We start from the raw sequence: 16,977 nt of genomic DNA, 5'->3' as shown, positions 1-16,977 counted from the left end.
AGGTATGTTTATCCCTGTTTCGTTCCATTTGCTTCTGTTTAAGAAGTGTTTTTCAACAGAGTCGGCGGAATGAATACACCCCTAATCACGTGTAAACAGTTCACTCACCTTTTCTCTTAATTTGTGGACTTCAATGCATCAGCAGTATGTGACTAGGCAAAATAAAAGTTCAACCCAAACCATATCCTAAGCGCTACACAGTCTACATGTCACACCCTGATCTAATTCACCTGTCTTTGTGATTGTCTCCACCCCCCTCCAGGTGTCGTCCATCTTCCCCATTATCCCCTGTGTATTTATACCTGTGTTCTCTGTTTATCTGTTGCCAGTTCATTTTGTTTTGTCAAGCCGACCAGTGGTTTTCCCTCTGTTCCTGTCTCTCGATCGTTCCTGTTTTCTAGTTTTCCCAGTTTTGACCTTTTCTGCCTGCCCTCACCCTGAGACTGCCTGCTGTCCTGTACCTTTGCCCCACCTATCTGGATTACTGATCTCTGCCTGCCTGCACCTTTGCCCCACCTATCTGGATTACTGACCCCTGTCTGCTCTTGACCTGTCTTTTGCCTGCCCCTGTTGGATCAATAAACTGTTGTTATTTTGATGTTGTCTGCATCTGGGTCTTACGTGAAACGTGATACTACATCGTTGTTAGCATATTAGCAAAAGTAACGTCCTAGTCAACATAGCTAATAGAACCAACACGTTAGTAAACCCCTTACAATCATGCAGTAACCTTACAGTCATTAAGCAGTACAGCAGTTACACCAGCGGACCCCGGTGGAAATAAATGAATAAAACCAAAAGCTTAACTTGACTTGGAAGAGTTCCAGTGTTGTGTTGGATAGCCAGCGAGCTAACATAGCATCCCTCTGTTTGAGCCGGGTGTTTTGGGTAGGCTAATTCGCTAGCTAAGTGAAACTGAAAGTGAAGGAAAAAAAACACTCTCTCTCTCTCTCCTCCTTCATTTTTGAAGAAATTAATTTGTTCAAAACTGTTCAACTATTGTCTTTCTCTCTCTTTGAGTCAACTACTCACCACATGTTAGCTTATGCTTTCAGTACTAGATTCATTCTCTGCTCCTTTGATTGGGTGGACAACATGTCAGTTCATGTTGCAAGAGCTCTGGTAGGTTGGAGCACGTCCTCCGGAAGTTGTCATAATTACTGTGGAAGTCTATTGAAGGGGGTGAGAACCAAGAGCCACCTAGGTTTTGTATTGAAGTCAGTGTACCAAGAGGAGGACGGAAGCTAGCTGTCCTCCGGCTACACCATGCTGCTACCCTGCAGAGTGCTGTTGAGGCTACTGTTGACCTTCATTGCAAAACAGTGTGTTTAAATAAATTATTTGGTGACGGGAATATATTCACTTTCGTTTTCTAAAAAGGATAACTTAAATGTCTGACCATTTAAAAAAAAAACGAAATTCACTAGGGAGGATAGTCCTCCCCTTCCTTCTCTGAGGAGTCTCCACTGTATACATATACTTTACACTACAGTTTGGACTGCTTTGAACACATACTAAACACTATCCTGACGATGACATATTTCATCGAGCACAACATCGACTGAAGCTATATTATATCAACTGAAATGAAGGAATTTGATATGTATATGATATGTATATTTTGTTACATTGAGACATTAGGGCGGGGGGGGGGGGGGGGGTTGATGGGCATAAATACTCTAAAATATTTGCATTGACAATCAAAAAGCTAGTATAAGCTATTTGAAAGCAACCTGTTTACACATGCACATGGAGGGCATCAGACACCTGTGAATCATTACATAAATTAGGTAAAAAAATGAGAAATTTGACATATCAGTTATATTCTTGCAGGGCTCAACCCTCACAACAGGATTGCTCTTAATGTAAGGCAATAGCATTGTAAGGTCAATGACTAAATTAAGCAGATTTTTTTTGTCACCATGGGAGTTGCTGTGTATACAACAATATACAATATATATACAGAACACAAAACAATCTGTTTTATCAGAAGCAGTTTGGACTTATCCTATTTTATAGAAGTGTGCTGGGTTAGTATATTGTAAACCCAAGTGATATACTGACCCTTTTAGTTTCACTTTCTTATTATAAGAATTCAGTGAGTTCAGAGAATGTTTCAAGAGTGAAAGTAGATGCTTCGACAGACACGGTGCAGAATCAGGTTCGTTATTTAATTGAATCTCTTTTCATGAATGCAATGTTCAAATTGTTATTGCTTTGTCTATCTTGATGGGCTCATTGACATTGACAGCATTTAGAAGTTCAGTATGCACCTTGATGTTCTGCGGTAGTGCACACTGTATCGGACAAACTGTCATTTGAGCGTATTGCTTGTGTTCTCACGCATCTGCTTTTGTATTACATTGAAAATCAGATGATCTTTGTGAGGCTCTGCAGCGTCAATTAAAATTGAAAATGAGCAACAAGGTAAAGAATAGGACAAAAAAAATCTATCATTAATAATAACCAGATAAATGTTAACTTTGAATAATGTTTCGAACCAGCACTTAAAGTAGACCTATGTATTTCTCTTTCCAAGGTAAACTGTCTACCACCTGCAGATGCAGATACACCCCAAGGTAAGCTGAAGGACTATGCATGTGACACCTTCACAATCTTACCTTATTAATGCAATGAGGAAATCCAGAAACACTTGGAGGATAGTGGAAGTTGATAAAAGTGTTTCTTTACTGTTTCAGCACATAGCCTTCCACAGGAATTTACAGATGGATTTTATATCCTATTTAAAAATGGGTGGCCAATGGGGTGATACTGATGGTTTACTGGCACGGGTGGTTTGTTTACATAGCAGATTATAATGACTAAAGTAGCAGGTTAGGAGAATTAACGTGGCAGCGGTGGCGGACTTACCATTACATGCTGACCAAACCTGAGGTGCACGTGGGTATATGCTCTTAAAAACCAATGAGGAGATGGGAGAGGCCGGACTTGCAGCGGGTTGAGCGTCACAAATATAACCTACTTCTTAGCCTGGCCACGCAGACGCTCGCGTGCAGTGTGGGTGCAAGGACTGAATAACATGTTTGTGTACATTTATTTTGCAACGCTCACGCAGCATGTTAGGCAGAAGAGGCATTTACCTCAGGCTTCACTGTCAGGTGCGTGAATGAGGACCCAAAAGCGAATTAACAAAACAGAGTTTCTTTAATGACGAAACACACGTAGGCTCAGATGGACAGGCAGATTCCGACAGGACAGGACAAGGTTAGATGAACAGGCAGATTCCGACAGGACAGGACAAGGTTGCAGCAAACACGACGATAGTCTGGTTCAGGCATGAGTAACACAAACGAGAATCCGACAAAGACAGAAGCAGAAACAGAGAGAGATATAGAGGCCTAATCAGAGGGAAAAAGGGAACAGGTGGGAAAAGGGGTGAACGAGGTAGTTAGAGAAGATAAGGAACAGCTGGGGGAAAGAGGGGAAGAAAAGGTAACCTAATACGACCAGCAGAGGGAGACAGGGTGAAGAGAAAGAACAGGAACAGGACACAACATGACAATACATGACAGTACCCCCCCACTCACCGAGCGCCTCCTGGCGCACTCGAGGAGGAAACCTGGCGGCAACGGAGGAAATCATCGATCAGCGAACGGTCCAGCACGTCCCGAGAGGGAACCCAACTCCTTTCCTCAGGACCGTACCCCTCCCAATCCACTAGGTACTGGTGACCACGGCCCCGAGGACGCATGTCCAAAATCTTACGGACCCTGTAGATAGGTGCGCCCTCGACAAGGATGGGGGGGGGGGGGGAAGACGAGCGGGGGCGCGAAGAACGGGCTTAACACAGGAGACATGGAAGACCGGGTGGACGCGACGAAGATATCGCGGAAGAAGAAGTCGCACTGCGACAGGATTAATGATCTGAGAAATACGGAACGGACCAATGAACCGCGGGGTCAACTTGCGAGAAGCTGTCTTAAGGGGAAGGTTCTGAGTGGAGAGCCAAACTCTCTGACCGCGACAATATCTAGGACTCTTAGTTCTACGCTTATTAGCAGCTCTCACAGTCTGCGCCCTATAACGGCAAAGTGCAGACCTGACCCTCTTCCAGGTGCGCTCGCAACGTTGGACAAAAGCCTGAGCGGAGGGGACGCTGGACTCGGCGAACTGAGATGAGAACAGCGGAGGCTGGTACCCGAGGCTACTCTGAAAAGGAGATAGCCCGGTCGCAGACGAAGGAAGCGAGTTGTGGGCGTATTCTGCCCAGGGGAGCTGTTCTGACCAAGACGCAGGGTTGCGAAAAGAAAGACTGCGTAAGATGCGACCAATAGTCTGATTGGCCCGTTCTGCTTGACCGTTAGACTGGGGGTGAAAGCCGGAAGAGAGACTGACGGAAGCCCCAATCAAACGGCAAAACTCCCTCCAAAATTGAGACGTGTCTTGCGGACCTCTGTCCGAAACGACGTCTGACGGAAGGCCATGAATTCTGAAAACATTCTCGATGATGATTTGTGCCGTCTCTTTAGCAGAAGGAAGCTTAGCAAGGGGAATAAAATGAGCCGCCTTAGAGAACCTATCGACAACCGTAAGAATAACAGTCTTCCCCGCTGACGAAGGCAGTCCGGTGACAAAATCTAAGGCGATGTGAGACCACGGTCGAGAGGGAATGGGAAGCGGCCTGAGACGGCCGGCAGGAGGAGAGTTACCGGACTTAGTCTGCGCGCAGACCGAACAAGCAGCCACGAAACGACGCGTGTCATGCTCCCGGGTGGGCCACCAAAAACGCTGGCGAATGGAAGCAAGCGTACCCCGAACGCCAGGGTGGCCGGCTAACTTGGCAGAGTGAGCCCACTGAAGAACGGCCAGACGAGTAGGAACGGGAACGAAAAGAAGGTTCCTAGGACAAGCGCGCGGCGACGGAGTGTGAGTGAGTGCTTGCTTTACCTGCCTCTCAATTCCCCAGACAGTCAACCCGACAACACGCCCCTCAGGGAGAATCCCCTCGGGGTCAGTGGAGGCTACTGAAGAACTGAAGAGACGAGATAAAGCATCAGGCTTGGTGTTCTTAGAGCCCGGACGATAAGAAATCACGAACTCGAAACGAGCGAAAAACAGCGCCCAGCGCGCCTGACGCGCATTAAGTCGTTTGGCAGAACGGATGTACTCAAGGTTCCTATGGTCAGTCCAAACGACAAAAGGAACGGTCGCCCCCTCCAACCACTGTCGCCATTCGCCTAGGGCTAAGCGGATGGCGAGCAGTTCGCGGTTTCCCACATCATAGTTACGTTCCGACGGCGACAGGCGATGAGAAAAATACGCGCAAGGGTGGACCTTGTCGTCAGAGAGGGAGCGCTGAGAAAGAATGGCTCCCACGCCCACCTCTGACGCATCAACCTCGACAACGAACTGTCTAGAGACGTCAGGTGTAACAAGGATAGGTGCGGATGTAAAACGATTCTTGAGGAGATCAAAAGCTCCCTGGGCGGAAACGGACCACTTAAAGCACGTCTTGACAGAAGTAAGGGCTGTGAGAGGAGCTGCCACCTGACCGAAATTACGGATGAAACGACGATAGAAGTTCGCGAAGCCGAGAAAGCGCTGCAGCTCGACGCGTGACTTAGGGACGGGCCAATCAATGACAGCTTGGACCTTAGCGGGATCCATCTTAATGCCTTCAGCGGAAATAACAGAACCGAGAAATGTGACGGAGGAGGCATGAAAAGTGCACTTCTCAGCCTTCACAAAAAGACAATTCTCTAAAAGGCGCTGGAGGACACGTCGAACGTGCTGAACATGAATCCGGAGTGACGGTGAAAAAATCAGGATATCGTCAAGGTAAACGAAAACAAAGATGTTCAGCATGTCTCTCAGGACATCATTGACTAATGCCTGAAAGACAGCTGGAGCGTTAGCGAGGCCGAAAGGAAGAACCCGGTATTCAAAGTGCCCTAACGGAGTGTTAAACGCCGTCTTCCACTCGTCCCCCTCCCTGATGCGCACAAGATGGTAAGCGTTACGAAGGTCCAACTTAGTGAAAAACCTGGCTCCCTGCAGGATCTCGAAGGCTGAAGACATAAGAGGAAGCGGATAACGATTCTTCACTGTTATGTCATTCAGCCCTCGATAATCTATGCAGGGGCGCAGGGACCCGTCCTTCTTCTTAACAAAAAAAAACCCCGCTCCGGCGGGAGAGGAGGAGGGGACTATGGTACCGGCGGCAAGAGCTACAGACAAATAATCTTCGAGAGCCTTACGTTCGGGAGCCGACAGAGAGTATAGTCTACCCCGGGGGGGAGTGGTTCCCGGAAGGAGATCAATACTACAATCATACGACCGGTGTGGAGGAAGAGAGGTGGCCCTGGACCGACTGAACACCGTGCGCAGATCGTGATATTCCTCCGGCACCCCTGTCAAATCACCAGGCTCCTCCTGTGAAGAAGAGACAGAGGAAACAGGAGGGATAGCAGACATTAAACATTTCACATGACAAGAGACGTTCCAGGAGAGGATAGAATTACTAGACCAATTAATAGAAGGATTATGACAAACTAGCCAGGGATGGCCCAAAACAACAGGTGTAAAAGGTGAACGAAAAATTAAAAAAGAAATGGTTTCGCTATGATTACCAGAGACAGTGAGGGTTAAAGGTAGCGTCTCACGCTGAATCCTGGGGAGAGGACTACCATCCAAGGCGAACAAGGCCGTGGGGTCCCTTAACTGTCTGAGAGGAATGTCATGTTCCCGAGCCCAGGTCTCGTCCATAAAACAGCCCTCCGCCCCAGAGTCTATCAAGGCACTGCAGGAAGCTGACGAACCGGTCCAGCGTAGATGGACCGACAAGGTAGTGCAGGATCTTGAAGGAGAGACAGGAGTAGTAGCGCTCACCAGTAGCCCTCCGCTTACTGATGAGCTCTGGCTTTTACTGGACATGAAGTGACAAAATGACCAGCGGAACCGCAATAGAGACAGAGGCGGTTGGTGATTCTCCGTTCCCTCTCTTTAGTCGAGATGCGGATACCTCCCAGCTGCATAGGCTCAGCACCCGAGCCGGCAGAGGAAGATGGTAGTGATGCGGAGAGGGGGGCAACGGAGAACGCAAGCTCCTTTCCACGAGCTCGGTGACGAAGATCAACCCGTCGCTCAATGCGAATAGCGAGTTCAATCAAGGAATCCACGCTGGAAGGAACCTCCCGGGAGAGAATCTCATCCTTTACCTCTGCGCGGAGACCCTCCAGAAAACGAGCGAGCAAAGCCGGCTCGTTCCAGCCACTGGAGGCAGCAAGAGTGCGAAACTCAATAGAGTAGTCTGTTATGGATCGATTACCTTGACATAGGGAAGACAGGACCCTGGAAGCCTCCTCCCCAAAAACAGATCGATCAAAAACCTGTATCATCTCCTCCTTAAAGTCCTGATACTGGTTAGTACACTCAGCCCTTGCCTCCCAGATTGCCGTGCCCCACTCACGAGCCCGTCCAGTAAGGAGAGATATGACGTAGGCGAAACGAGCAGTGCTCCTGGAGTAAGTGTTGGGCTGGAGAGAAAACACAATATCACACTGGGTGAGGAACGAGCGGCATTCAGTGGGCTCCCCAGAGTAACACGGCGGGTTATTGATTCTGGGCTCCGGAGATTCGAAAGCCCTGGAAGTGGCCGGTGGATCGAGGCGGAGATGGTGAACCTGTTCTGTGAGGTTGGAGACTTGGGTGGCCAGGGTCTCAACGGCATGTCGAGCAGCAGACAATTCCTGCTCGTGTCTGCCTAGCATCGCTCCCTGGATCTCGACGGCTGAGTGGAGAGGATCCGAAGTCGCTGGGTCCATTCTTGGTCGGATTCTTCTGTCAGGTGCGTGAATGAGGACCCAAAAGCGAATTAACAAAACAGAGTTTCTTTAATGACGAAACACACGTAGGCTCAGATGGACAGGCAGATTCCGACAGGACAGGACAAGGTTAGATGAACAGGCAGATTCCGACAGGACAGGACAAGGTTGCAGCAAACACGACGATAGTCTGGTTCAGGCATGAGTAACACAAACGAGAATCCGACAAAGACAGAAGCAGAAACAGAGAGAGATATAGAGGCCTAATCAGAGGGAAAAAGGGAACAGGTGGGAAAAGGGGTGAACGAGGTAGTTAGAGAAGATAAGGAACAGCTGGGGGAAAGAGGGGAAGAAAAGGTAACCTAATACGACCAGCAGAGGGAGACAGGGTGAAGAGAAAGAACAGGAACAGGACACAACATGACAATACATGACATTCACATCATCAATGAGCTGGGCATATTTAAGATACATATTTTAAAAATAAATGTCAGATTTGTCTTTTCGTAGCAGGTTAGGAGAATTAACGTAGAATGTTAGGAATATTGGGTTAATGTTAGGGTTAGCTAAAATAACAAAAGCTGGATCCCTTCTAGCCGTACTGCAGGCTCGTGCATTGTTTCACACAATATGATTGCAAACTAATATGATTCATTGAAAGTCAGCTGCAGCAAAAAAAGAAAGATTAAAAAATTACATAAATTAACGCATTTCTTTAGTTAAAAGAAAGGTGCCGCTGATAATACTGCCATCATCAACGAGGCAGAGGGCACGATGGAGACGAGCCCAGACACAGGGTAGTTCCACTGTAAAAAAAAAATATGAAATTCAGAGCTTTCTTATATCGCTCAGATATAGAACAGACACTTCTAAACATACCTACTTTTAACTTAATTTTTGACTGATAAGTTTCTATGGCATAATAGCAGTAAGGTCAAATTCAATGTTTCCTCAAATAATTGTTTATGTTTTGGTGACGGCTCAACTGCGGCCCCTCATGATTTTTTGAGCCCCCCCCCCACCATCAACAATTCCACAACTACTACCTTATACACACAAGTGTAAAGGGATAAAGAATATGTACATAAAGATATATGAATGAGTGATGGTACAGAAGATGAGTAATGTAGGGTATATAAACAAAGTGGCATAGTTTAAAGTGGCTAGTGATATATGTATTACATAAAGATGGCAAGATGCAGTAGATGATATAGAGTACAGTATATACATATACATATGAGATGAGTAATGTAGGGTATGTAAACATTATATTAAGTTGCATTGTTTAAAGTGGCTAGTGATACATTTTTTCCATCAATTTCCATTATTAAAGTGGCTGGAGTTTAGTCAGTATGTTGGCAGCAGCCACTCAATGTTAGTGGTGGCTGTTTAACAGTCTGATGGCCTTGAGATAGAAGCTGTTTTTCATTCTCTCGGTCCCTGCTTTGATGCACCTGTACTGACCTCGCCTTCTGGATGATAGCGGGGTGAACAGGAAGTGGCTCGGGTGGTTGTTGTCCTTGATGATCTTTATGGCCTCCCTGTGACATCGGGTGGTGTAGGTGTCCTGGAGGGCAGGTAGTTTGCCCCCGGTGATGCTTTGTGGTGCAGACCTCACTAACCTCTGGAGAGCCTTACGGTTGTCGGCGGAGCAGTTGCCGTACCAGGCGGTGATACAGCCCGACAGGATGCTCTCGATTGTGCATCTGTAGAAGTTTGTGAGTGCTTTTGGTGACAAGCCAAATTTCTTCAGCCTCCTGAGGTTGAAGAGGCGCTGCTGCGCCTTCTTCACAACGTTGTCTGTGTGGGTGGACCAGTTCAGTTTGTCCGTGATGTGTACGCCGAGGAACTTTAAACTTACTACACTCTCCACTACTGTCCCGTCGATGTGGATAGGGGGGTGCTCCCTCTACTGTTTCCTGAAGTCCACATTCATCTCCTTTGTTTTGTTGACGTTGAGTGTGAGGTTATTTTCCTGACACCACGCTCAGAGTGCCCTCACCTCCTCCCTGTAGGTCGTCTCGTCGTTGTTGGTAATCAAGCCTACCACTGTAGTGTCGTCCGCAAACTTGATGATTGAGGCGTGCATGGCCACGCAGTCGTGGGTGAACAGGGAGTACAGGAGAGGGCTACATTTAGAAATCTATGTTATTCAATTATTGCACCCAACACACTGCTCGAACGCGCCAACGAGCACCTGCATCGCCAAGGGCTAAAATAGAAGTCAGTTCTATTTCTGACACAGATCACGCTGCAAGTCCTGCCTCCAATGTGACGCTGCAAGTCCTGCCTCACATTGGTGCGGCTGGCTTCCGGGTTGGATGGCGCCGTGTTAAGAAGCAGTGCGGCTTGGTTGGGTTGTGTATCGGAGGACACATGACTTTCAACCTTCGTCTCTCCCGAGCCCGTACGGGAGTTGTAGCGATGAGACAAGACCAACCAAAAGTGGTTATCATGGAATAGGCTGAGGATTCATCCACTGAAGTGAATACTTGCGTGTTGATCAGAGTGAGCAGGGCTTAAAGATCTGACAATGCTCTCTAGTTTACCTCAGACATTTCCTGTATCTCTATAGGGTCGACGATGGACAAATTCTTCACTGTTGTGACTGGGAATACTCTGGGGTCTCATGAGGAATTAATCAACCGTCTTGCTGCCAAAAGACACTTAACTGAAGTGACTTCACTAGAGGAGAGTGATGTCATCCTGGCTTTCTGTCCCATTGTCTCTCGTGCTGGGACTGATGTTGAAGCAGCACTGCAGCAGATTCCAGGTAATCAATATCCATGAACATTGTCAAAACGTTAATGATTCATTAATCAGGTATGTTTACGTGATTATTGTTACTGTTATACCCTCTCTCTTGACAGCTGGTAAACCTGTCATTCTGGTAGTGCTGCATCACACCTTCAATCCAGACTACACTGTACCTGACAGTAGCAGACTAGTGACCAGAGGTGATGTAATACTCACAGTGGACTGTCTCTTCCATGAGAACCAGGGACTACTGGAGTGTCCTCGCAATGAAGAATCAATTCTAAAGATTCTGGACAGGCCAGAAATACAGCCAAAGGTAGTTTCTGGTTCTTGTCAGCAAACAACTTATTATTAAATACAATACACATTCAAGAGCAGAGATTTGACACCAAAAACATTTTATTTTTAATGTGCTATTGTCTTTAATAATATTCATAATTTGAAAACTAGTATTTAAATAAATTATAATAAATTATTCATTGTTTTGGATGAATGGATAACAACCTCTCCTTCTAGACAAGTAATCCTGCTGCTCCAGAGAAGACCAGACAGAGACCCCCTGCTGTTTCAAATCCACCTGAAGGTACAGTCAGCACATGGGGATTCATTTTGACACTTTATTTACACTATGCATTGTCCTTCAGTGCTCACTCACTGATGTTTTTTTCTATTGTTTTTTAGATGCTGTTAACGATGCTGACGAACGTCCTCCTGGTCTCAAGAACTCTGAGATTACAAAGCAACCTAAACAGGTTGGCATGAAGGCTACAGCTATGTCCATTTTCTTCTAGGCATTCTGTTGATATTTGATAACTAATAGAGTTACCTCATAACATATCGACATTAGAAATCACATTGAATGACACATAACAGTCTGCTTGTGGCAATTATATTGGACTTTTGAAATGAATATTCCCCCCCCCCCCCCCCAACAATTAACACAGGGTCTTTTCTATTATTTTTTAAAAGGAAACTAAACTTTTCTTTCTGTTGCAGCAGGACTATCCAACAAGTAAGTACTGTTATAAATTAAACATTAATATAATATGTTGCACAATAAATAGGTGTCATAGGGTCTTTTGAAACGGTTATCTACTGTCAAGCAGGGTGTTCCCTTCAAAGTAATCAATATCCATGAAACCATGTTAAAAGTAGTTATCATGGAATAAGCTGAGGGTTCATCCACTGAAGTGAATACTTGTGTGTTGATCAGAGTGAGCAGGGCTTAAAGATCTGACAATCATCTCTAATTTACCTCAGACATTTCCTGTGTCTCTATAGGGTCGACGATGGACAAATTCTTCACTGTTGTGACTGGGAATACTCTGCGGTCTCATGAGGAAATCAATCGCTGTCTCACTGCAAAAGGTTTAACTGAGGTGACGTCACTAGAGGAGAGTGATGTCATCCTGGCTTTCTGTCCCATTGTCTCTCGTGCTGGGACTGATATTGGAGCAGCACTGCAGCAGATTCCAGGTAATCAATATCCATGAAGACCATTGTCAAAACGTTAATGATTCATTAATCAGGTATGTTTACGTGATTATTGTTACTGTTATCCCCTCTCTCTTGACAGCTGGTAAACCTGTCATCCTGGTAGTGCTGCATCAGACCTTCGATCCAGACTACACTGTACCTGACAGTAGCAGACTAGTGACCAGAGGTGATGTAATACTCACAGTGGACTGTCTCTTCCATGAGAACCAGGGACTACTGAAGTGTCCTCGCAATGAATCAGTGTTCAAAGACATTTTGAAGAAGCTTGACATACTTCCTGAGGTATTGTATGATTTACAATCACAATTTTAAGTGTTTTAATTCAGTACTGTGTCACTTTGTAGATAATGTACCAGAGAAACTAATACAGTATATATATTTTTTCAGACTAAAATGAAAGCAGGAGCCAATAGGGCTCAGGAGAGGCAAACTGTACAGCCAATGGTAGTTTATTCTATATTCTACATTCACTCTACACTTGTATGTTTATTAGTAATATGAAGATGATATTTTTCAAGTTATAAACTAGAAATCAAATCAAATATTTGTGTTACTCTAAACAGATATCTAATTCTTTCCAAATGAAGTTGAGATGCAGTATGTTATTCTCTTCTCAGGAGACAAGCCTTTGGGGCATTTTCTTCAACAACTACTGTTGCTGTTTTCTACCCTCAAGAGTATGTCCTACAGAGGGCCAGAACACTCCCCTTATCCAAGATGAGAGGACAGGGGCCTAATTGAAAAGGTATAAGATAAAGAAGCGTATGAACAGTATTGCATAAATACTGACATTGCATAAATACTGATTGATTCTGATACTTTCCATGTTTCACTGAGCACCACATACATACATTGTGTGATCCTTTTGCAATGCATCCAATGACTATGACTGTAATCAATTGCAGGAAGTACATTTTCTGACAATTATTTTTTTTTTTTTACATTTTAGGGGGAATAGACACATGAATCTCAATCATCACTATAACATGTAGTGGTATATGCTCTTTCCAAGTCGTGTACCTGTATATTTACTTTATGTGTAGGCCGCGGATACAACATCAAACAAAAACAAGAAATGTGTGCTTAAAATACAATTTATACATTGATAATGACTGAGATGGTTATACCTGTGATAAAACAATATATTCAATAGTATAAACTGGGTAGTTTGGCTCCTGGATGAAGATTAGCTGAAAGCTGTTGTATATGAGACATTTGTGCCACATTCACGTGCTGGTCGGAACTCGGAAATGTCCGTTTGCTAACTGGTTGAATGCGGCACGTGTACAACCAGTTAGCAAGTCGAAAATGTCCAAGTTTCTTAGTTCCGACTAGCACATGAACGCTGCCTATAAACCTGGTAGTCTGGGTCCTGGATGCTTGTTGAAAGCTGTGGTATATCAGACAATATACCATGGGTATGACATAGAATTACTTGTTTACTGTTCTAATTATGTTGGTAACCAGTTTATAATGGCAATATTGCCCCTTGAGGGTTTGTGGTATGTGGCCAATATACCACAGCTAAGGGCTGTATCCAGGCACTCCACTTTGCTCTTTGCCTAAAAACAGCCCCCATGCTGCGTTCATGACCAAGTTGGAAATTACCACATACAACTGGGAAAAATCCACCTGAACGGCCCTCCAACTGGTCATTACTAGTGTGAAACTCATCCATCATCCTGATCTCCACTTTCTCCCACATGCTGGCCACCTCTGATATCACCTACTAAAGAAATTACCTTTATAAAAGCATTTTCAACAGTTATATGCAAAAACAAAAGTATTTATTTACAGTAATATGTTTACGAGCATGATAGCTGTACTTTTAGTTGATAGGTTACACAGCTCGTTGGCCATTAGCCAATCAGCGTTTCTAAACGAGTTCAAAGCACGTGAATGTATCACTGGTAAATTCCCACCTCCATCTTGGTTATGAAGGCAGCATCAGTTGTGGTGTATTGGCCACATACCACACACCCCCCCCCCCCCAGCCCTTATTGTTTAAATAATATACTGAACATGCCTTAGACATGCCTTAAACATTACTTTGTCTAATACATGAGCCAATGAACTCACAAATGCATGTAGATACTTTTTTGTTAAACCAATTATTACTTGCATTGTGTCAAGCTATTTAACCTTTACTTTGCCAGAAAATTGTGTATTGTTGTGACAATAATGACCTGCTGTGCAAGAAACCAATAAAAACGAATAAATAAAGGAGGCTATTTATTTTGTCAGCTTGGCTGATTGTGAGTTGAACGTTATCCCCCGCCAACCAACGGGCTGGGCTGTTATAGCCTGACACTTTCACTTTCTGATTACTAGAAATCAGGAGGACGTTTCAAGAGTGAAAATACCGACACAGAAGTGTTTACATAAATTAAGATTATATTACTTTTGATCTGGTATTTGACGAACCTATCGTCCAAAAGTGATTGTGACTACGAATTGGTCCACTTAATTTGTGTTTATTTTTGTAGTTTGGGCAACCGATAGTGCAGCTCTAGCGCCCATGCACTGTCGTCTTTCTAGGCTTGATATGCATTTTGTCAAGGTGTGTCAGGCAGGATAAAGAAAGTGCATTTTGTTGAGGATGTTATATATAGAGAGAGAGGGATGCTCTGACAGAGAGGAACTGGTCTGCATCATTACAGCTCACTATTTGCCAGAAATGGTTTGTGCAGCTAAAACAGAATAATAAAAGACAATCATGCCAGTTTGATACAGGTGCAACATGTAGTGAGTAGGAGAGTGAAATAGAATATCACCAAATACCCCACTACAGGCAAGTAACACACAACTGAAGCTGTACTCAGGAGAGCTAATTTGATAAATGGGGTGAAATAACACAGACTGTGTCATTAAGGGGGTTAAGCACAAGCTAGTCTTTGAAGTTGTGGAGTTGGATCAAAACCCACTACTCTCTGGTTGTACGTGTGAGCACTTAGGACTCGTAACTCACAATTCCAGCCGAGCTAAACAAAGTGGAGCAGTGCCCCAAAGAGCTGCTGAGCGAATATCATGACGTGTTCAATGATCTAATGGAGTCTGTGCTTGGAGATGTCCTCTTCCAGTCTGGTCTCATAGACTAGACATAACGTCGTAAACGTACATCTTGGAGACTCAAATTAGTGCAACACGCCACGGAGGGGATGGACAGTAGACACACAGCGTCTGATGTCGCACAGACTCAAGTCATTGCTGCCGGTGGCACCCAACCTGCTGAAGACCTCTTAGGTTTTGGTTGTCACCAGTAGCTATGTGTGGGTAAAATCACTGGGAAGCAGTATTTGAGGTGTCACTACAGATGCGGGTTCGATCCCAGGCTGTGTCACAACCGGCCGTGACCGGGAGTCCCATAGGGTGGCGCACAATTGGCCCAGCGTCGTTCAGGTTAGGGGAGGGTTTGGCCGGGGTGGCTTTACTTGGCACATTGTGCTCTAGCGACTCCTTGTGGTGGGCCGGGCACCTGCAGGCTGACTTCGGTTGTCTGTTGAATGGTGCTTCCTCCCACACATTGGTGCAGCTGGCTTCCGGGTTAAGCGGGCGGGTGTTAAGAAGCGCGGTTTGGCGGGTCATGTTACTCAACCTTCACCTCCCGAACCTGTTGGGGAGTTGCAGCAATGAGACAAGATCTCATATCACTAAATGGGGGTAAAAAAATATAGAGATATTTTCAGATCTCTGTGTTTCATAATTTTCCTTCAATTCGCAAGAGGGTGAATGTATCTCACCAGAGAAAGCATCAGAGCGAGCGAAACAAAAATGTGCTAATCAGCGTTGAGCTAAACTGAGTGAGTTCAACTGTGAATGGTCCTGCCGAAAAAATCTAAGTCTAAAGGGAAGCCAGCTTGGATTTGGCGTCTCTCCTATCAAATCGCTTTGAGAGCATACTTCAATAACAGGAACAACTTGAATTGTTGCATCTCATTGTGTTGTTGTCCACCGGTGGCTAGCTAGCTAAAATTGGCTCTTTCCTGCATCGACATAGGAAAGTGGTGATCCTAACTGACCTAAAACAGGGAATTTTTACTAGGATTAAATGTCAGGAATTGTGAAAAATTTAGTTTAAATGTATGTAAACTTCCGACTTCAACTGTATATGAGAATGCCATTCCTTGACTTCAGCTCAGTATTCAACACCATACAGTGCCTTGCGAAAGTATTCGGCCCCCTTGAACTTTGCGACCTTTTGCCACATTTCAGGCTTCAAACATAAAGATATAAAACTGTATTTTTTTGTGAAGAATCAACAACAAGTGGGACACAATCATGAAGTGGAAAGACATTTATTGGATATTTCAAACTTTTTTAACAAATCAAAAACTGAAAAATTGGGCGTGCAAAATTATTCAGCCCCTTTACTTTCAGTGCAGCAAACTCTCTCCAGAAGTTCAGTGAAGATCTCTGAATGATCCAATGTTGACCTAAATGACTAATTATGATAAATACAATCCACCTGTGTGTAATCAAGTCTCCATATAAATGCACCTGCACTGTGATAGTCTCAGAGGTCCGTTAAAAGCGCAGAGAGCATCATGAAGAACAAAGAACACACCAGGCAGGTCCGAGATACTGTTGTGAAGAAGTTTAAAGCTGGATTTGGATACAAAAAGATTTCCCAAGCTTTAAACATCCCAAGGAGCACTGTGCAAGAGATAATATTGAAATGGAAGGAGTATCAGACCATTGCAAATCTACCAAGACCTGGCCGTCCCTCTAAACTTTCAGCTCATACAAGGAGAAGACTGATCAGAGATGCAGCAAAGAGGCCCATGATCACTCTGGATGAACTGCACAGATCTACAGCTGAGGTGGGAGACTCTGTCCATAGGACAGCAATCAGTCGTATATTGCACAAATCTGGCCTTTATGGAAGAGTGGCAAGAACAAAGCCATTTCTTAAAGATATCCATAAAAAGTGTTGTTTAAA

The 16,977-nt window shown here is 44.8% G+C and overlaps 1 protein-coding gene across 5 annotated transcripts; it reads left to right on the top strand.

The window, feature by feature from the left end:
• Positions 1–1,845: 1,845 nt before the first annotated feature.
• Positions 1,846–14,261, top strand: LOC149984116 (uncharacterized). Of its 5 annotated transcripts, none has more exons than XM_090232857.1 (13): positions 1,846–2,161; positions 2,375–2,427; positions 2,540–2,579; positions 10,360–10,557; positions 10,655–10,857; positions 11,058–11,124; positions 11,223–11,293; positions 11,541–11,553; positions 11,823–12,017; positions 12,118–12,320; positions 12,426–12,482; positions 12,656–12,783; positions 12,988–14,261. In XM_090232857.1, the coding sequence occupies exons 2-12, from the start codon at positions 2,416–2,418 to the stop codon at positions 12,773–12,775; spliced, it is 1,179 nt and encodes a 392-aa protein (XP_090088983.1). In that variant the 5' UTR covers positions 1,846–2,161; positions 2,375–2,415; the 3' UTR covers positions 12,776–12,783; positions 12,988–14,261. The 5 variants fall into 5 exon arrangements, with proteins under 5 accessions (XP_090088983.1, XP_090088981.1, XP_090088982.1 ...); XM_090232855.1 differs by having other exon boundaries at positions 11,802–12,017; XM_090232856.1 differs by having other exon boundaries at positions 11,538–11,553.
• The last annotated feature ends 2,716 nt before the right edge of the window (positions 14,262–16,977 follow it).

The sequence above is a fragment of the Oncorhynchus mykiss genome, chromosome 4 (assembly GCF_057628025.1).
Source record: "Oncorhynchus mykiss isolate SJ-2025 chromosome 4, ASM5762802v1, whole genome shotgun sequence".
NCBI classification, from domain to species: domain Eukaryota; kingdom Metazoa; phylum Chordata; class Actinopteri; order Salmoniformes; family Salmonidae; genus Oncorhynchus; species Oncorhynchus mykiss.
The sequence above is the reverse complement of the archived record's forward strand: the minus strand, read 5'-3'. Positions and strand labels throughout refer to the sequence as shown.